We start from the raw sequence: 21,607 nt of genomic DNA on the forward strand, positions 1-21,607 counted from the left end.
TGTAATAGATGTATACACAAAGACAAGAAGAGAGTCTGGGCAAGTCCCAAAGAGGCAGAGATGGTGGTTCTGAGAAGGGAAGGGGCACAGGCCTTAGTCAGGTGTAGAGGAGGTGAGGGGAGTGTGGGAGGGCAGTGGGTGGGTCCTTGGTAGAGGGAACATCATGCGTGAAGCTAGATAATTCTCTGGAAACAGCCTGATATGGCTGAGCCATGGGATGCTGGTGAGTTGAGGAGGACAGGGGCTTGGGGACAGCCAGGGAAGGATGGTCTCTGACATGCTAAAGACTTCACACACAGGTCAGTGGCCTGGCCTGCAGCCCATGAAGAGTTCTGTCCTCAAAGACTCCTTGAATTTGTTTCTCTGTCCTGGACCACATTTCAGCAAAAAATTTCCCAAGAGGCTCCTCACCTTCCTTTATTCATTTTTTCCCTCCAAAATCCATGTCCCCCCTCCCCCCGCCCCTCTTTATTTTGAAACGGGGTCTCACTCTGTCACCAGGCTGGAGTGCAGTGGTGTGATCTCGGCTCACTGCAACCTCTGACTCGATTCTCCTGCCTCAGCCTCCTGAGTAGCTGGGATTACAGATTTGTGTCACCACGCCTGGCTAATATTTGTATTTTTAGTAGAGATGGGGTTTCACCATGTTGGCCAGGGTGGTCTCGATCTCCTGACCTCATGATCCGCCCGCCTCGGCCTCCCAAAGTGCTGGGATTACAGGCCTGAGCCACCACGTCTGGCCTCAGAATCCCTGTGTTTTAAACCCCACTGCTCTACTTTCCTCCCAGGTCCTTAGACTGCTCCAGGGCACAGAGCTCAGGCTTCCCCTGCCCCCAGGCTTCACTGCCAACACCCTGAGCCTGGGCAGGTATGCGTTTTGAGGGGCCCATGCCCAGCTAGCAGGGACTTCGTCTTCCACATCCTGTGCTTCTCCTCCGGTGCTCAGAACAGTGCTCCACGAGTAGGGACATCATCAGTGCTCTTTCCGTGACTGAGCTTAATTCCGTCAAGCGCCGTTTCCCACGGTACTTTGGAATAGTAGAGGATGGTACGTGAACAGAGATTTCTGTCATCAAGCAAATTTACAGAGGGCTGAGTTTACAAGGTTTTTAAATTTTTAGAATGTCTTCAAGCCTTCCATAGATAAATGTGTTATGCTTTTTCAAGAGGAGCCTAACCTTCCCTGACCCTGGAGCTCTTACTTCACGGGGCATCCCATGGGAATCCACTTTGGGAACTGCTGCCTGGGAGCCCTTGGAGACCTTTCTTAGCTTAGGGTTTAGGTCCTGGCCTCTTTCATCCCTGTGGATGTGCTGATTCTGTTCTCACATACTCAGTCCTACCCCTAATCATGAAAACCCTCACAATAACATCTTTAAATTTTTATCTCTACCAGTGAAATAATGGTCTGCCCTTTGGGAGACCAAGGTGTGAGGATTGCTTGAGGCCAAGACTTCGAGACAAGCCTGGGCAATGTAGTGAAACCCTGTCTCTACAAAAAGTTTAAAAAGTTAGCCCAGCTAACTTTTGACTTATAGGCGCAGTGGCTCACGCCTATAATCTCAGCACTTTGGGAGGCCGAGGCGGGAGGATCATCTGAGGTCAGGAGTTTGAGACCAGCCTGACCAACATGGTGAAACCCTGTCTCTACTTAAAATACATAAATTAGCTGGGCATGGTGGTATGAGCCTGTGGTCCCAGGTACTCAGGAGGCTGAGGCAGGAGAATTGCTTGAACTCAGGAGGCGGAGGTTGCAGTGCGCCATTGCACTCCAGCCTGGGCTACAGAGTGAGAGTCCGTCTCAAAAAAACAAAAATAAAACGCAAAAATGGGCCAGTTGTGGTGATGTGCACCTGTAGTCCCAGCTACTAGGAAGGCTGAGGCGGGGGGATTGCTTGATCCCAGGAGTTCAAGGCTGCAGTCAGCTGTGATAGTGCCACTGCACTCTAGCCTGTACAACAGAGTGAGACCCTATCTCTAAATAAAAAAGAAAAAAATAAATAGAAAGAAAGAAACACTATTCTGATGGTGGAATCCAGGCCACAGCAGGCATGTAGGATATAATGTCTTATGGACATGGGACCTTCTCAGTCCGTGCTGAGCACATAACTATTGATACTCTACTACCTTGGAACATTTTCCAACGCAACGTATCTCCCCTTTGTGTACTTTCATCTGCTCTTACTCTTACCTCCCCTGTTTGCCTTCAATTTGCCTAAAATACTTTCGTAACTTTACATGTCACTTCTGCCAAAACTAGCTTAGCTCAACATAATATGAACCATCCTATTCTCCCTTCAGTTACTCAAATTTCAAATGCACACAATAGAAGTCATTTTGCCTTGTAAACTCTTCACTGTCTTTCCAACAGAATGGTAATGATTATTCATATTTATACCCATGTCCATATTTTGCGCATCTCCATTTTTGGAATTTCTCAACCCATAATGGCTTTCAGGTATAGTACTTTTTACCACATATTGTTAACTCTGGTAAAGTAATTGTAATAAAATTTTACCATGATTGTGCCCCTGATTGGTTTGCTTGGCACAAATTTATAATACCATCCACAAGTTAAGACATATTACTTTTTGTTTTTGTTTTTGTTTTGTTTTTCTTCTTCAGACAGGGTCTCACTCTGTCACCAAGGCTGGAGGGCAGTGACATGATCTCTGCTCACTGCAGCCTCCGTCTCCTGGGTTCAAGCGATTCTCCTGCCTCAGCCTCCTGAGTAGTTGGGGCAACAGGTTCACGCTACCACGCCCAGCTAATTTTTGTATTTTTAGTAGAGTCGAGGCTTTGCCATATTGGCCAAATTGATCTCGAGCTCCTGGCCTCACGGGATCCACCTGCTTTAGCCTCCCAAAGAACTAGGATTACAGACGTGAGCCGTCGCACCCAGCCAAGACATATTATTTTAAATCTTATTACAAATCTTAGCTTGGATGACTACAACCACCGGGTCACCTTGTGCAATGGAACCTATGAAGGTTTGCTGAGAAGAAATCAAATGGGAAGAAATAGTGTGAAATTGCCAACCTTCAAAAACATACGAGATTGCCTGTCTCTCCGGAAGTTTGACAATCCTCCCTTCTTCCAGAACTCTACCTTCAGTTTCAGGTGGGTGCTCTGAGCGCGGCTGGACCTGCGTGTACAGTACAGGTTTTCATGCATCTGGTTGTGATGAAATGGAAGGAAACCCAGGTTTTGGGGGTTGACTACGAAGCTAAGTGATGGAGAGAGGCTTAGTAAGAGAAGTTAGCAAGAGATTGGTGTGAGGAAAGTCTTTACCCATCTACTATGACTAACAATGTGGTTTTAATGCTTTCTAACTTAGCTGTTGAAAACCATCTTTTGTATTTCTAATTACTGTACATCAATAGGTCCAGTCTTCGGAACCAGGGTATTTCATTAAATATAGTGTTTTCTCAATGCCCATACTCTTTCTCTTTTCTTTATTATTTTTTAAAATGTTGATATTAGAAATTTATCAGCCATACACCTTAATAGTGGGGTCTGAGATCTCAGAGGAGTATCGCAGACTAAATTCAACTCAAATCATAGCACAGCAATGACATTACAATACTTAACATTTAAAGACCACTATTAATCTTCCACTACACGTTGGGCATGGTGCTCATGCCTGTAATCTTACTGCTTTGGGAGACCAATGAGGGAGGACTGCTTGAGTCCAGGAGTTTGAGACCACCTGGGCAACACAGCAAGACCCTGTCTCTACAAAAAATTAAAAAGCAGCCAGGTGTGGTGGTATGTACCTGTAGAGGCGGGCCCAGAATTTAAGCACATCTCAAAATCACTAAAGAAAAACATATTTCATGCCCTGCTCCTAGAGTTTCTGATTCAGTAGGTGTAGGCTGTGTCTTAACAATTTGCATTTCTAAGCAAATCCCAAATGATGCTAGTTAAGGTGTTCTGAGCACTGCATTTTGAGAACAACTCCCCTAACTCAAACATATAGGAAATGCAATCTATTTTAATAGCACTTTTGTCACAATGAAAAATTAATTCATCCTCCTTTTCAAAACAGCCTTAAATGTTATCCTTCCCCCACCTTTGACATTACTCTGAAGGCTGTGTCCAACCCCAACAGACTCTGAGCCACGCTACACTTAGCAGAACCTCTACATGTGAGTTCAGCCTACCCTGCCCTGGTCCCATACAAGTTGTCTTCTTTAAACACAGTTAAGAGAGAGAGAGAATCCAGTTTTGCAGAAGATCTTTAATCTATCTACCACCCCCTTTTTGGACCCATCTTTGTTTAAAATCTTATTTATAAACGTATTTCTCATAATTCTTAAAGTCTTTTTATGGTGGTAGAATTTTTTTTTTCTTTTTTGTAGAGCCAGGGTCTTGCTGTGTCACCCAGGATAGAGTGCAGTGGCACAATCATGGCTAACTGTAACCTCAAACTCCTGGGCTCAAGTGATCCTCCTACCTCAGCCTACTGAGTAGCTGGACCTTCAGTCAAGCTGAAGGTCTATTTGGTTGAGAAATATAAATATCATATTAAATGTTAAAAAAATATTGATCGCGGCCGGGCGCGGTGGCTCAAGCCTGTAATCCCAGCATTTTGGGAGGCCGAGACGGGCGGATCACGAGGTCAGGAGATCGAGACCATCCTGGCTGACACGGTGAAACCCCGTCTCTACTAAAAAATACAAAAAAACTAGCCGGGCGAGGTGGCGGGCGCCTGTGGTCCCAGCTACTTGGGAGGCTGAGGCAGGAGAATGGCGTGAACCCGGGAGGCAGAGCTTGCAGTGAGCTGAGATCCGGCCACTGCACTCCAGCCTGGGTGGCAGAGCGAGACTCCGTCTCAAAAAAAAAAAAAAAAAAAAAATATTGATCGCAATCATGTGCTGGGCATGGTACTGAACCCTGGCAATAAATATCTGAAGAAAACACAGAACCTGCTCTCCAAAGGTATGAGAGGCAGGTATGAAGGTTGTCACACAGTACACAAAAGAGATATAATTCAGATCAGAAATAGCATTGATTAGGAGTTCTCTCCCCTTACAGAGGATTATCGTTAAAGTTTGGGGCTAATTCTTGGTGAATTTGTTATGACAGAGCTTCCCATATACCTACCCAATCTCAAATTAGAAAACTATCATCTAGGCTGAAAATGACAAAAAAGAGACCTTTATCAGTCTTTGTCTGTTGTCACTGATATACTTGTTTCTCCCAGGAATGCCTTGGAAGGGTTTGATAAAGCCGATGGGACTCTGGATTCTCAAGTGATGAGCCTTCATAATTTGGTTCATTCCTTCTTGAACGGGACAAACGCTTTGCCACATTCAGCTGCCAATGATCCCATTTTTGTGGTATGTCAAAGACTCAGAATGCATGAAAAGTTTCTAGATAATATGTCAGATTTACTTTTTTCCATAGAATTAAGATTTGGCGGTGTTTTATTCTCTGTTGAACAACGTGATGTGTGCAAATGTAAATTAATTTCCATCTATACCATAGAGATGGTTAGGTGGCATTTGAAGGCCCTATTCAGAACCCATGCTTCAGGGATGGTTCACTTTTGGATGATCTTAGACAAGAGTTTATAATTCCACTGGTGAATTCGTAAGTTAGCATAATAATAAATGATTTTCATTGGCTAAATGAGTGTTGTTGAGGTCCATTAGTCCACACAAACCACCTTCAATGTGTTACCTGTAGGAAAGAGAGGTTCTGTTAGCCAGAAAAGGGGAGGAGAATGGAGAGGGCATGCTGGACATTTAAACCTCCTATGCCAACTTGAGTGAGCTTTACTTGAGAAAGAAGAAAAGCAGCCCCTGATATCCAAGAGCTGGCCTGGTGTTATCAACCAGGTGTTGATGTCCCCCATTGGACATAAACAATCTCGTAGAACATCGATGGCAGACAAGGCCACTCTGTGCCCATGATGGATCAGGACAAAAATAAGACAACTCCATAACCGTGTCTGAGCACAGACAAATTATGAACATTGTCCAAGTCACAAGATGCATGACATCCCCTTTCCTGGCTAATATAAGCAAAAAATGACAAATGCCTTCACCGACGGCATTAATACAAAAACTCACATTTGAGGCAATTTAATTTGTTAATCGATTCATACCTCTGACGTGTAATAATACAGACAGTAAACAGGATTGCTGTTGACTGTGCGGGAGCCTCACCGTTGTTTAAATTTCAGTGTGATGAACTCCTTTGGTATATCAGTTAATTTCTGTCTCACTTTAAAACAAAAGAAGAAAACTGCCGGGCATGGTGGTTCATGACTGTAATCTCAGTACCTTGGGAGGCTGAGGAGTTCGAGACCAGCCTGGGCAACATTGTGAGACCTTTTCTCTACCAAAAAACTTTATAAATTAGCTGGGCATGGTAGCATGCACCTGTGGTCCCAGCTACTTGGGAGGCTGTGGTGGGAGGATCACTTGAGCCTGGGAGGTTGAGGCTGCAGTGAGTCATGATCGTGCCACTGCACCCCAGCCTGGGCAACAGGGTGAGACCCTGTTTGAAAAACAAAAACAAACTGAACAAAACTTGACAATAACATTGTAAATTTTACATTTCTGAACTTTTTTAGTGTTTTTGTTTGTTTTTTGAGACGGAATCTTGCTCCATTGCCCAGGCTGGAGTGCAGTGGCGCTATCTCAGCTCACTGCAACCTCTGCCTCCCGGGTTCAAGTGATTCTTCTGCCTCAGCCTCCCAAGTAGTTGGGACTACAGGTGCACGCTACCATGCCCGGTTAATTTTTGTATATTTACTGGAGACAAGGTTTCACCATATTGGCCAGGCTGGTCTCGAACTCCTGACCTCCTGATCTGCCTGCCTCAGCCTCCCAAAGTGCTGGGATTACAGGTATGAGCCACTGGGCCCAGCCTTTAGTTTTTAGAATATGTTCATCCCCTGGTGAACTTTTCTAAGACAAACAAAATGAGGAAGAATGAGTCAGGACCACACTGTTCAGCTGCCCTAGTCAATGCTCTCCAGTCTGTGACCTCTAGGAACACAGTGTAGTTGAATACATTGGTCTGTTACTCCTTGCAGGGAGAGAATGGAGGACTGTGGAGAGTCTCAGCTGGTGGGTGCTGGAAAAGACAGAAAGGATTTGGTCTTGTGCCAGGTGGTTTGGGGAGGACTTTTGGAAGCCTTGCTCTGAGTCGGATGTTGTCAGGAAGCAGGGGTAAGCTTCCTGATTCGATGATTGGGTGTCTTGTTAGAGTAATTATATGTGTATATGGGGCAGACTAGACTGAGGTTAAAGCCATAGTTGGTAAAACAGCAGCAGATGCTCACATTAGCCGGGAAAGGGGATGTCATGCGTCTTGTGTCTTGGACAATGTTCATAATTTGTCTGTGCTCAGACATTATGGGGTTTTCTTGTTTTTGTCCTGATCCGTCATGGTTACTATGTGAGGACACAGCTAGAAGGCTCAGGAAGAGCGTCTTCACCAGGAACCAAATCAGCTGGCACCTTGGTCTCAGACGTCCTGGCCTCTACAACTGTGGCATATAAATTTTTGTTGCTTAAGCCATCTAATCTGTGGTCTTTCGTTATGGCAGCTTGAGCAGACTAAGACACATTGCTAAGATTAACATTAAGGCAAGGAAAATTCTGGAAAAAAAACAGAGAGTCTTTGGATACCATACAGTCTGAATAACAATATAAACTCAAAATATAATATATTCAGAGTGGCCTTGTCTGCTGTCGATATTCTATGAAATTGTTAATGTCTGATAGGAGGACATCAAGGCCTCGTGGATAGTGCCAGGCCAGCTCTTGAATGTCAGGGACTGCTTTTCTAAGTACAGGTCACTCAAGTTGTCGTAAGAGATTTAGACAACATAAACATTCTTGTTTCAGTAGCCAATCCCTAACAGTGCTTCTGCTTTACAGATACTAAACTCACCATCGTCTATTTTAACCCTGTCTGTGTGTCTTCTGAGTTGCATGTCTTGAATAGATAGTTTTGGAGCAATTCCAAGAAGAAATTTCACCTCTTCTCCTTTCTTATTTTGCGAGTATTTTGAGTTTATATTGTTATTCAGTTAGATTGTATGGTATCCAGGGACTCTGTTTTTTTTTTCCAGAATTTTCCTCGCCTTAATGTTAATCTTAGCAATGTGTCTTAGTCTGCTCAGGCTGCCATAACGAAAGACGACAGAGTGGATGAGTTAAGCAACAGAAATTTATATCCCACAGTTCTAGAGGCCAGGAGGTCTGAGACCGACGTGCCAGCTGATTTGGCTCCTGGTGAAGACGCTCTTCCTGAGCCTTCTAGCTGCGTCCTCACATAGTGGAGGGAGAGAGAGCATAAACTCTCTGATGCCTCTTTTTACGATAACACTAATCCAGGGCCCTACTGTTCTGACCTCATTAAACCTTAATGACCTCTTTCTAGGCTCTATCTCCAAATACAGTCACATTGTAGGTTAGGGCTTCAACATATGGATTTTGGGGGAACACAATTCAGTCTGTATATAGCATTTATAATGCATCGTGAAACCATCAGTTTATAGAAGTTTGTTTTTCTTTTCTTTTTTCTTTTTGAGATGGAGTCTCACTCTGTTGCCCAGGCTGGAATGCAGTGGTGCGATTTTGGCCCACTGCAACCTCCGCCTCCTGGGTTCAAGTGATTCTCCTACCTCAGCCTCCCGAGTAGCTGGCATTACAGGCACGTGCCACTGCACCTGGTTTCACCATGTTAGCCAGGCTGGTCTTGAACTCCTGACCTCAAGTGATCATCTGGCCTCGGCCTCTCAAAGTGCTGAGATTATAGGCGTGAGCCACCGCGCCCAGCTGGAAGTTTGTTTTTCTAGACTTTTGGGAGGCTTCATGACTGATTACAAGTCAATCAGTTTTACTTGATACAGACCAGGGCAATCTTGGGAATTTGAACCACATGGAGCTTCTGCTTCCCACTCTGCAACGTGTGGGTCTCGAACCGATCTGGCGGTGAAAATGTACTCAGTGAAGTGACTCTTAGTAGATTAGGACAACAGGAAACCGGTCTAGAGCCTGTCAAGTACAATACAAATGTTATCTTAAAAATAATAACGTGCTTTATAATGGTCAGAATTAGAGAACCATATGTTAGGTTTAGATTTTCAAACCTTAATTAAGATTTCTTATCTTGTTCTCCAAAGCAGACAGTCATGCCCTAAGACGTTTTACTAATAAGCACAACGTCAGAAGTATTTCACAGGTGATTATTATTGTTACTTAACCCAGGTACAAAAAGAGGAGCTATGAAGAGGGAGAGTGAAGGTATAGCTTTCAGTGACTCTAAGCTTGCCTGATGGGTGTGAAGTAGCTTTCTGGGGCTCCTAGAGAGGTTAAAGCATAGTCAGGTGAGCTTCAAGAAATCTTGAGACGGAATTAGTTGGTAGAGTTGTTCTTTCCTTTGAAAAAATGTTTCTTTCCTCATATTTGCATAGTAGCAATAAATGAAAGGGTTGTCAGAAGTCTGAATTAATGGTCTAACAAGGTGGGGGCTTATTTAACAAGATGGGGGATTATCTGTAATGCCGCCACAGCGATCTTTGCTTTTCTCTAGAATGCCCGCCTTGTTCGATGATTCTAACTTGATGGTTCTGATCATTTTTTCTGGCTATCGTCTCAGCCATAGCTTATGCCAAGCATTTCTGGTGTCTGCTTTCTCAGCCATACATCTGTACATCTATTTATACTATACATCTCTAAGTATTTATTAAAGCATACATTGTTAACTGTACAATTTATACACACAATTCATATTCATAAGGAAAAATGTCACAGTACTCCTTATCCAGTACTCCAATATGTTATAAGTAGAACAGCAGAATCCTCTGATAAATTAAGGATTATACCCCAACTCTTTCTCTCCTATTAAAAGTGATGCTAGTAATTTGATTTTCTGCATCCCAAGTCTCCAGGATTGCTAAACCTTATCTCCTTCTTTTGAACAAGCCCACTAAGTGGATGGAAATTGGCAACATTTTTCTGTAAATAGCCAGGTAGCAAATATTTTGGGCTTTGGAGCCAGATGTTCTCTGTTGTAACTACTGAATTCTGCCCCTGTAGCATGAAATCAGCCATAGATCATGCATAAACAAATGAATGTGGTGTTGCAATGAAACTTTATTTACAAAAATAGGTTGTAGGCTCTGTTAGGCCTTCAGGCTTTAATTTATCAACCTGTGGTGTAAAGGATTCACTGCTCTTCTTTGTATTAGTTTGTAGTAAGGATAGTAGGAATCTCTGTCTCCCTCCCTCTCTCTCTCTCTCTTTTTAAGAGACAGTCTCTCTCTGTTGCCAGGCTGAAATGCAGTGGCGTGATCATAGCTCACTGGAGCCTCGAACTTCTGGGCTCAAGTGATCCTCCTGCCTCAGCCTCCCAAGAAGCTAGGACTATAGCCACGTACCACCATGCGCAGCTTTTTTTTTTTTTTTTTTACTTTTTATTTTTGTAGAGATGAGGTCTTACTATGTTGCCTAGGCTGGCCTCAGAACTCCTAGCCTCAAGCAATCCTCCCACCTTGGCCTCCTAAAGCACTGGGTGAGCCACCATAGCTGGCCTGTAGTAGGGATATCCCTTTAGTCATATTTCTCCTTCTGCTTTAGGGTGGAAGCTCACATTGTAACTTAATGGATGAGAAATCCCGTGACTTAACATGGTTCAGAGATATAAGACATTTAATCATCTTTGTCTTTGTTGCTTTTAATGTACTTAATGTTAAAATTTTATTTTCTTTAGTAGTATGTGTAATATACAAATAAGTAAAAAGCCACAGCCTTTCGTTAAAGGCATAGAATGAATAATGTTTTGGCACTAGTTCCAGAACTCACAGTTACTTCAGGCCATTTTCAAAGAGTTTTATGCTGAAGCCAATTCAGCTTTAAATGATTTTTCACATATTGAGATCCAGGTTAAAGCATTTCAGTTAACAGAGTTATAGCTTCTGGAATTTCAAATTCACGAGGCAATTCATGCAAATATATTGCACATGACATTTATTAAAATTATTTTTTGTGAAATCTCTTCAAGCAATAGAGCTACAAAATTGTATGTGATCACAATAATGAGAATAGAAGGCAGAACATTAAAGTGCAGGAAAAACTCCAAAGCAATCTCTAGTAATTCTTAAGGTAATTGAGGCAAATGCACACATTTATCATGGAAAATAAGATTAGGCCAGAGAAAAGCTAAGTGCTGTCTTCAATATTAAATTTAGATATAATCCAGAAAAGCAAAAAAAAAAAAAAAAAGGAAACCAACAGACTTAAAGTTATTTAAATGCCAAGAAAGAAACTATGCTACGTAGTGGTAATTTCCTTCCAATTCCTAAAGATACTATTCTTAAGAGTATACTTGGATGTTATCCTTTTAAAAAGTATATTTGGTGAGTTCTAAGTTCCTTCAATTCCTCATTGACTGGGGGGGTCCATAGGTTCCATGATAAATACTAAACAGCTCATGCCTGTTTTCCACCTTGTACATTGACATTCTGAATGGAATACAACATTCAATAGTCTTATTACTCATCAGTGTGTAAAATAGGTTCATTAATTTAGAAATATGCAGCAGGAGAAAATGAATTTCTAAACCACACATAGCTGATGGACTACCCTAAGTTAACCCTGTAAGAGCCTTTCTGAGTCTGCTGTTCTAGGCTACAACAAAGTTAGTGAAATCAAAAGCTCACAATTACAGGTATAAATAATTCTGTGTTAGAGTGAGTTTAGTTGAAATGTTAAAAAAGAAGGATAGGTGTATCAGTCTGTTTTCATGCTGCTGATAAAGACATACCTGAGGCAGAGTAATTTATAGAGAAAAAGAGGTTTAATGGGCTTACGGTTCCACGTGGCTGGGGAGGCCTCACGATCATGGTGGAAGGCGAAAGGCACATCTTACATGGTGGCAGACGAGGGAGAACTTGTGCAGGAAAACTCTCATTTGTAAAACCGTCAGTTCTCATGAGACTTATTCACTATCATGAGAACAGCATGAGAAAGACCCACCCCCATGATTCAATTACATCCCAGTGGGTCCCTCCCACAACGTGTGGGAACTGTGGGAGCTACAATTCAAGATGAGATTTGGGTGGGGACACAGCCAAACCATATCAATAGGGCATTGCTTTTTTCTTCCCAAGAGTGAAGCATTTAAAGATATATCCATTTTGCTTTACTTTAAATAAGAAAAATCGTAATTAGACTAATATTTTAAAAAATTAAAATAACACTGTTTTATGTGAAATTTTTATTTTTAGTGGTTTTATGATTTTTATATTATTTATAATTACAGAAATGTTGGTGAAAAAAGTTTTTAAATGCCTGTAATTCCATCTCAATGTTTTGGCTTATTTCTTTTCATCTTCTCATATGTTTTATGCAGTTGCAATTATAATCATCCCTCAGTATCTTGAGGGGATTAGTTCTAGAAACCCCCACCATGGGTACCAAAATCTGTGGCTACTGAAGTCCCTTATATAAAATGGCATAACATTTGCATATAAGGTACACACATCCTTCTGTATACTCTAAATCATGTCTGGATTACTTATACAGAGGACCATCTGTATAAGGCACCTATTATATATGATATCCCATTATCACTTAATTTATTTAGTTTTTAGGTCATTGCATGGTTTTCTAAATTTTTTCATCCTAAAATCTTAGTGCACATAGAAGTTTCAAAATATAAAATGTATAAAATGAAGTCCATATTATCACTACCACCTTCCTGGAAACAATACCATTTTTTTCTAATTTTCCAGATATATTTTATAAATACACAAATATGTTTATGTATTTATCCACATGGTAGCATATTATAGACCCCTGTGTACCTTTGCCTTCCCCCCACTTTTTAAAAAAAAACTTATTCCAAATCATTTCAGTTCCAAAGGGCATTCTTATTCTTTTTTTGTATAGCTGTATAGTATTCTGTTACATGGATTTATCCTGAAATGTATTATTTTAATTTTAAATTTAAGATTTTAAACTATTTTCTATGGATGGACATTTAGGTGATTTCTAATCTTTTACTTTACAATGCTACAACAAATGTCCTTGAACATGTAAGCTAAGTAAACAATAGAATCCCTGGCTTAAAGGGTAAAAAAATGCATTTGAAATTTGATAAATGTTACAGAATTGCCTCTAGAAGGTTGGACAATATTCCCTCCTAATACCTGTGTTTCACCTATGTGTCAGAGCCACAGTTCCCCCATCATTCCCTCTCATTATGCTCTTTGCCCCTGTGTCATCACGCTTTTTCATCTTTGTCAACCTGATAGGCAAAAGGGCATTTTAGCAAGTTTTAATTTGCATTTCTCTGCTTATAAGTGAAGGCCAGGCCAGGCCAGGCCAGATGCAGCGGCTCACACCTGTAATCCCAGCACTTTGGGAGGCCGAGGCAGGTAGATAACCTCAGGTCAGGAGTTCAAGACCAGCCTGGCCAATATAGTGAAACCTTGTCTCCACTAAAAATACAAAAATTAGCCGGGTGTGGTGTTGGGCACCTGTAGTCTCAGCTACTTGGGAGGCAGAGGCAGGAGAATCACTTGAACCCAGGAGGTGGAGGTTGCAGTGAGCCAAGATCGCGCCATTGCACTCCAGCCTGGGTGACAAGAGCAAAACTCTGTTTAAAAAAAAAAAAAAAAAAAAGTGAAGTCCAGCATCTTTTCAGACATTCAAAAAAAAAAAAATCAATTTGCACCTCCTTTTCTGTGATCTCTCTGTTCATAACTTTTGTTTGTGATCATGACTTCTGGAAAAAGAAAAAAATTACCCTAAAGATAAAAAAAAGTCAGAATTAGTGAAAGTAATTTGTTCTCTGTGTGAGTAACAAAATACAACATTCTCTTTTAATATTTTATTTTCCTGGAAAACCTAATATTCTGGTCATGTAAAGTTGTATTTTGTAGGTTTTATTAGTTTATGGAAAAAGAATGTGATCACTGAAAACATATTCAACCTCTAGAACAGTACCTGACACTTAGTTCTGTATATTTTTGTGAGGACAGTGTCTTATTATTGTAAATCTATTCTGTGACAGCTCCTATGTGAGATGTCATGCAAAGCCCACCTCTTAAATGAATAAATCCGTATATAGTAAACTACTCTTCTTGTTTTAAACACAGGGAAAATAAAGTTTAGAGAGGCTAAGAAATGTGTCAAGGTCACACCAACCAGTAAGTGGCTAAGCAGAGATTTATAAGAAAAGTTTCCTATTAAAAAATCTCCCCGTGTTCAATCTTTCAACTACCATTTTGCCTTTTGTCAGTTTAGACAATTCTTAACTCAATCTCTTCACAATTGCATTCATTATAGCTGAGGATATTAAGTCCCATTAGGTCATATTAATAGGAATTAACATGAATTGGTGAAGGGCAGATCTGAATAATTTTGCACGGCTTTTGAAATGATAGAGTCATTGCTTTTATTGTGAGCATGTATTTATGCTTTTTAAATGTCACATTTACTTATTTAATAGTAGTTTTTAAATAGCAGGTACACAGTTACTACCTCCTAAGTAGCATAACATCTTGATGAGTTTTGTAAGAGCTGAGGTATCAGAGAGGGTGGCTGGACCCCTCTCTGGTTCCCCAGGGTGGCAGGATTTCTATGGGCTAGGCTGGGGGCTGGCTTGTTTTCTTTAATCTTACAGGTGGTAAATGTTACCTGAATGGGTTCCCTTCAACTCTAGACTTCATAAGGATAAATGCATACTCTATTGAGAAGAACTAAACCTATGAATTACATCCAATTCATTCTTGATAAAGTATGCATATAATGACAAACCACAACTTACATACAAATCTAATATGGTTCTAGCATTGAATTGAGTTCCTCTCTCCTAGAGTTTTCATGATTAGGTAGCCAAGAATGGACTGAGAGGTAGCTTAGTCTCTATCTAGAATCTCTTCTAGCATCACCTTGGTTCTGTTTCTCCAACCTGTAATGTCAGCTTATATGCCTGTTGAGCTGGTCACTTCTTTTAAAGTTGAGCTAGCAGAATCTTCCTGTAGTCCTCTGCATCTGTTCCGAGTTCAATTCTTGAAGAACAAGCTTTTTTTCCTAAAGGGTTTAGAATTGGCATTTCTAATTCTCTTGACTTTTTTTTTGTATGCATGCTGTTAGAGCTTGTATACAATGTATATTGTGTACATTTTTACACACATATAGTATACAAGGCTATTATACAAGTCTATGTGGGAGGATGTGTTCCCGATACAACTCCTCCAAAATACCTGAGAAATACTTTCTGTTTTGCCTGCTCAGGGTGCTAGAAAAGAATGGATAGGGAGATATAGGGAGAGAAAATTTTAGCACCATCCTTGCTGCGCCCAGCCTGGAAGATGCTATTATTACTCCAATATCTTTTTTTTTCCTTCCATGATTGTGTCCATTCAGGCTGCCAAAACAAAAATTCCAGAGACTGAGTGACCTAAACAACATTTATTTCTCACAGTTCTGGAGGCTGAGAAGTTGAAGATCAAGGCACTAGCAGATTCAGTGTGTGGTGAGGAACTTCTTCCTGGCTCATAACGGCCATTTTCTTGCTTGTCCTCAAATGGTTGAAAGGGAGAAGGAGCTCCCTGGGTCTCTTTGGTAAGGGCACTAATTCCATTCATGAGAACCCCATCCTCACGGCTTAATTATTTCCCAAAGGCCCCATTTCCTATTACCATCACCCTGGGGGTTAGGATTTCCAAATATGAATTTGTTGGGAGGAGGGGAACACAGTGAGTCCATAGGAGATTGTTTCTCGTCTGTCACTGAAATATTCTCTCTGTGTAGTACCCTCCTCCTTGTGGCAGAGCTTAGTTAATTAAATAGAGGCTTGGTGTTGTTTAACTATTTCATGCCTATTACATATGGCCTAGTTAGGGCAATGTGAAACCAACATCCCAATTATATTTGTTTTCACATTTTTGGTAGAACAAGACAAGAATAGATATTTCCCTAAAATAACAAGCATGATGAAATATGTTTTTTAGGAGCTGCCATTAGAAATTCTCTCATTTAAAAATTCCAAACCAACTTTTTAATGTATGCCTTCTACTTTAAGTTTTAATTAGAGTTCCCATATGGACCTATGTGTGCTTATATCTGTCATGTGGCTTTTAAGTGATCACATTTGAATTGTCACTTAGTTCTGGCTCTCAGAGGACCAGAGCAATAGCATGTCACCACAGTAGGATCCAGTCTGATGACAAAGGATGCCTTCTGGGCAGTAACACATGAACTCAAGTGGTGAAAACTACAGTGTGCTGGTCTTTAATGATGTACACACATCTTTCCCCCAGCCGGCCTCATATTTCCATGGTTCCTTTCTCCAGATGCAGACACTTTTCTTATTTCATCTATGTGGTGGGAATCCGAATTTATAGTCATTTAAGCTAAGGCCCTGTGATAGTAACTTTATCCTCCAATGGTCTTGAAAAAAGAATGCACACTTTCTTGTATTTTATTTTCTATATCCTGCAGGTACAATATTTTTTGGTTGATTACTTTCTTCTGCATGGGTTACTTTAAAAATCTTTACCTTGAAAGCCCATGTAATCACAATTTTTTTTCAATATGGCCTCTACTTTGAAATTTACTTTTTTTTTTTTTTTTTTCATTTTCTGTACCTATCCTCATTTTGTTGGAACAAGATAGGATAGGTTTATATGCCAAAATTTGGAACCTCATTTCTGAAGTACTCAATTTCTAATACCAAAACATAGCCATGTAGCCCTCGAGCAGATGAAAGGCACCAATGATACAAATTTATTTATTGTTTATTTATTTTTTGAGATGGCGTCTCGCTCTGTCATCCAGGCTGGAGTGCTGTGGCGCCATCTTGGCTCATTGCAGCCTCCGCCTCCTGAGTTCAAGTGATTCTCCAGCCTCAGCCTCCCGAATAGCTGGGATCACACGTGCACACCACCACGCCCATGTAATGTTTTGTATTTTTAGTAGAAATGGGATTTCACCATATTGGCTAGGCTGGTCTCGAACTCCTGACCTCAGGTGATCCTCCCACCTTGGTCTCACAAAGTGCTGGGATTACAGGCATAGACCACCATGCCTGGCCCAATGATACACTTTACTTAACTTCTGCTTCTGCTTCCTACCCGCAAATGACATTTGACCTTTTACAGAAATATAAACTGAGCTCATTTTTAACTTGTATTTAACAAAGATACAATTAGTTTCTCAAGAGCAATTCAGTGTATCTTATTGAGGAATAATGCCCACAATTTTAACACAACTACTTATTCCGTAGATTGTACTACTTCTCTTTTTAGGTTGCAGATATGTTATTGCTTGCAGCATTTTGTTCATTGGATTCTTTGCGTTTTCTCAGTGCAAACCAGTCTTTTCAAAAAAAATTACATTCTATAATTTGGGTGCTCTGTATATTGTTCTTACTAGATCTTTGTTTTGTTGTTGTTATTGTTGTTGTTGAGACAGTATCTTGCTCTATCACTCAGGCTGGAGTGCGGTGGTACAATCACAGCTCACTGCAGCCTTGACTTCCAGGGCTCAAGTGATCCTCCCATGTCAGCCTCAAGTAGCCGGGACCACAGGCACGCCTCAAGTAGCCGGGACCACAGGCACACACTACCATGCCTAGCTAATTTTTAAATTTTTGTAGAAATGGGGTCTCACTCTGTTGCCGGGGCTGGTCTCAAACTCCTGGCCTCTCACGTGATCCTCTTGCCTCAGCTTCCCAAAGTGCTGGGATTACAAGCATGAGCCACTGTGTGCAGCCTTACTAGAACATTTATTGTACGTTTTATAGCCCTCCTGAGAGCTACAATTTCAATTACTCCTTATTATTACTCCCCCCCCTTTTTTTAATCTCACCAGATTATTAATTGCCTTAGAATCTTGTCTTCTCCTTTATTATTTACATTTTCCCTTGGTGAATTCTGATGCTTTCTATAAGTTATTTGCCTCTTACAGCACTGAATCTGCATCATCTGCATCTTCCTTATGTCCTGATAGTCTCTTGTCTCTTTCTATCATCACAATTTGATCCCTGACTGGAACTCAGGCGCTATCTAAAAGTTCATGATTGGTTTAGGACTCATAGGTCAAACTATACTCTTTCTGCATTGTTAAGATTTGAGAATACACCTTCAAAATCAATTTTTCTTATTCTAGGTGGTCCTGAAGGTTGTACTACAGTGTGGTGGTGTCAAGCAGGCCACGGGCCCATACTGGTCTGTGGCCTCTTAGGACCTGGGCTGCACAGCAGGTGAATGGTAGGCAATCGAGCATTATCGCTTGAGCTCCGCCTCCTGTCAGATCAGCAGCAGTCGATTCTCATGAGTGCAAACCCTATCATGAACTGCACCTGAGAGGGCTCTAGGTTGCACACTCCTAATGAGAATCTAACTAATGCCTGATGATCCAAGGTGGAACAGTTTCATCCTAAAACCATCTCCCTTCCCATCCACCGCCCCCTGGTCCACAAAAATTGTCTTCCTGAAAACCAGTCCCTGGTGCCAAAAAGGTTGGGGAGTGCTGGTGTAGAGGAAGCAGAGTACGTGGATTAAGAACTCTCACTTTAGAACCAGACTTCCTGGGTTCAAATTCTTACTCTACCATATATTAGCTGTGTGCCCTTAGGCAAGTCACTTAACACTTTTGTGCCTTTTATTCCCCATCTATAAAACAGGATAATACTGTTAGGGGTTGAATTGTCACCTGCAAAATTCGTATGTCAAAGTCCTAATAGCTAATAACTCAGAATGTCACCTTGTTTGGAAATAGGATAGTTGCAGATATAGTTTATTAACATAAAATGTCACACTGGAGTAGGGTAGGTCCCTAGTCTAGAGTGAGTGGTGTCCCTATAAAAAGGGAAAATTTGGACATAGGCACCTGCACCCAGGGAGAACACTACATGAGGATGAAGATGGAGATCTACAAGGCAAGGAATGCCAAAGATTGTCAGCAAGGCCCGAGAAGGTAGGAGTGAGATCTGGAACAGATGTTCCCTCACAGTGCTTAGAAGGAACCAGCCCCACTGACATCTTGGTGTTGGACTTCCAGCTGCCTAGAAGTGAGACACTGTCTCCAACTGTAAGACAAATGCCTGGTGTCTAGGCCACCCAGTCTGTAGTACTTTGTCACAGCAGCCTGAGCAAACAAATAATACTCACCAAATCAGGCTGTTTTGAGGTTTCATTATGTCATTATGGGTAATTGAGAAAACACTAATAAATATTCACTAATTTACTTATCAAAAAGCACTAGGCATGTGTCACATGCATTCCTAAATGCCCAGTTCCTCACTGGCTATATGTACATAGTGTGTGTGATTTCAGAGGTGCTTGCAGGCCCCACCCACCTGCAAAATGCAAATTCCTTCGTTCTTCTTCCGTAAGTCCTTGTTCCAAGTTAAAATAATAACAGTACTGATGGTATACTCATAGTGATAACAACCATTGAATAACAATTTCCTACAAGAAAGGTGCTGTGTGCTAGGTGCCTAATAATATAAGATAATACCTCCCTACCTTCCCAATGTCATGTTATTGGTGTCCACTGTTGAGGTTTACAGACCTCTGTGATCCTGGATCATCAGCTCCACAGGCTGTGTTTTATTCATCTCAAGCCGCATCACTACACCCGTTTCACCACCTCTGCCTTCTCATTCTCTCTCTGGATCTCTTAGCTCCCCTCCTACCCAGGAGGCAGCAGTGTGGAGGAGAAGTCTCAGACCTGACATTCCATCTGTTCTCCTTCGTGGAACCCAGGAGAATGGGGCGGCATCTCTAGCCTCCCAATGCTGAGAAAGAATGGGGCTCTTCCCATTTCACCCCTCCCTTTCTCCCCTGCCTCCAGGAATGGGCCACCTCTGCATGGGGCAGCAGGTCCCAATTCAGCTCACACTGAGAATGTAAGAACTACAAACAAAATTTCTATTGAATTTTGTGTCTTAAAAAAGAGAGAGAGAGAGAGAGAGAGAGAAGGGGACCAAGGAACTCCCTTCCCTACATATGCTGGTAACCATGGGCCTGTGAGGCTCTGCTCAGGCTTTTTTCCTTTGTTGTGCTTATCCATTTCTGCATAATAGATTACCCAAATACTCAATGGCTTGAAGGTGACCATTCCGTTTCTTACCATTCCTGTGGGTCAGGAATTTTGGAAGGGCTTGACTAGGCAGTTCTAGCTTAGCATCTTTCAGTGCAGTTGCAGTCAGATGGTGATAGGTGTTGGAGCAGCTGTGGACGGGCCCACCATCTGTTTTTCTTCCTGAAATCTTGAGCCTCCCCATCATGGTCACTCAGTGTGAGTTGGTTTGGGCTTCCTTACGGCATGGCTGCCTCAGGACAGCTGGACTGCTTATTTGATGGTTCAGGGCTCAGGCACAAGATAGGACCTGCAATACACTTTATGATTTAACCTTGAAAGTCACAAAATGTCACTTCTGCTGCATTTTATTGGTTATAAAAGAGTCAGAAACTCATCAAGTTTCAAGGGAAGGCCAGTTGAAGCCAACCTTCAATGAAGGAGTGGCAAGATTCTAGAAAAGCATGTTAGTCAAGAAACATTGTGTGGCCTTCTTTGGAAAATACATTTTTGTACATCCCTAGACACTCTGGTTATTTGCACAAGCTGTTTATGTAAATAAAGCTGCATGACACTGTCATCAGCCAACACATACTTAGTAAACATTGACTCCGTCCAGGTTGTATGCTAAGCCTGAGACTTCAAAGGTGAAAAGTCCTTATCTTAGAGCTTAAGGAGTTAGGATCCTGTTAGTGGACATAGATACATAAATAACAAGTTAGAGTATCATTTGATCAGTGCTGTAAATGAGGTACAGGGTACAGTGGTGCATGGAAGAATGAATACATTGAATAAGTATTTCCTGAAATAAGTACCTCCCTTTCTCCATGTGAGATACCCTGGGGTGACAAGCTCTGGGGATCCAGGCGGGGTGCGGGGATGAGAAAAAGACACTGCCCCTGAGCTCCTTGAACTTACCGTCCAGGAAGGAGTGAGGAACTCCAACCACCACCGTTGAGATGGGACTGAACTCTCAAGTTTGTATCATGTTACAAAATCAGGGCTATCAATGTGGAAATTTTGCTCTTAATATTTCAAAACATATAGTAATTGCTATATTTTAAAAGGACTTTAATGGCTTCCTTGAGAAAATGTAAATGAGCACTTTGTACATTACATTTCTAGACTTTCTTTTGCTGGCATAACAGCAAGAATTCAAGTGAGAGGTTATGAAATGAGTAGACAGAAGAGTATTCCTGGTGAGAAAAATTTACTGTTCCTTTATATTATAATATTGATACAGATTGAGTATCACTTTTCTGAAATGTTTGGGACCAAAAGTGTTTGGGATTTTGAATTTTTTCAGAGTTTGGAATACTTGCATTATACCAGTTGAGCATCCCAAATCCAAAAAATCCAAAAATGCTCCAATGAGCATTTCCTTCGAGTGTAATGTTGGCACTCAAAAAGTTTCAGGTTTGGGGGATTTTAGATTTTAAATGTTCAGATTTCAGACACTCAACCTGTAAACACAACTTTTTCTTTCTCTCCTGTTAAACCAAATCATCTCAATACTAGAACATGTATCTTATCATACTTGCCTT

General features: G+C 41.4%; 1 protein-coding gene across 5 annotated transcripts in view; it reads left to right on the forward strand.

The window, feature by feature from the left end:
• Positions 1-21,607, forward strand: part of LOC105477210 (dopachrome tautomerase) — an 85,057-nt gene that overhangs the window by 17,335 nt on the left and 46,115 nt on the right. For all 5 annotated transcript variants that reach the window (XR_984572.2, XR_011614673.1, XR_011614674.1 and 2 more), the window contains exons 5-6: positions 2,941-3,120; positions 5,207-5,342. Coding sequence is in view for 1 of the 5 variants with exons in the window: in XM_011733623.3 (XP_011731925.1) it covers positions 2,941-3,120; positions 5,207-5,342 (316 nt within the window). In the remaining 4 variants the exon portion in view is untranslated. The remainder of the gene's footprint in view (positions 1-2,940; positions 3,121-5,206; positions 5,343-21,607) is intronic.

This window comes from Macaca nemestrina, chromosome 16 (genome assembly GCF_043159975.1).
Source record: "Macaca nemestrina isolate mMacNem1 chromosome 16, mMacNem.hap1, whole genome shotgun sequence".
NCBI classification, from domain to species: domain Eukaryota; kingdom Metazoa; phylum Chordata; class Mammalia; order Primates; family Cercopithecidae; genus Macaca; species Macaca nemestrina.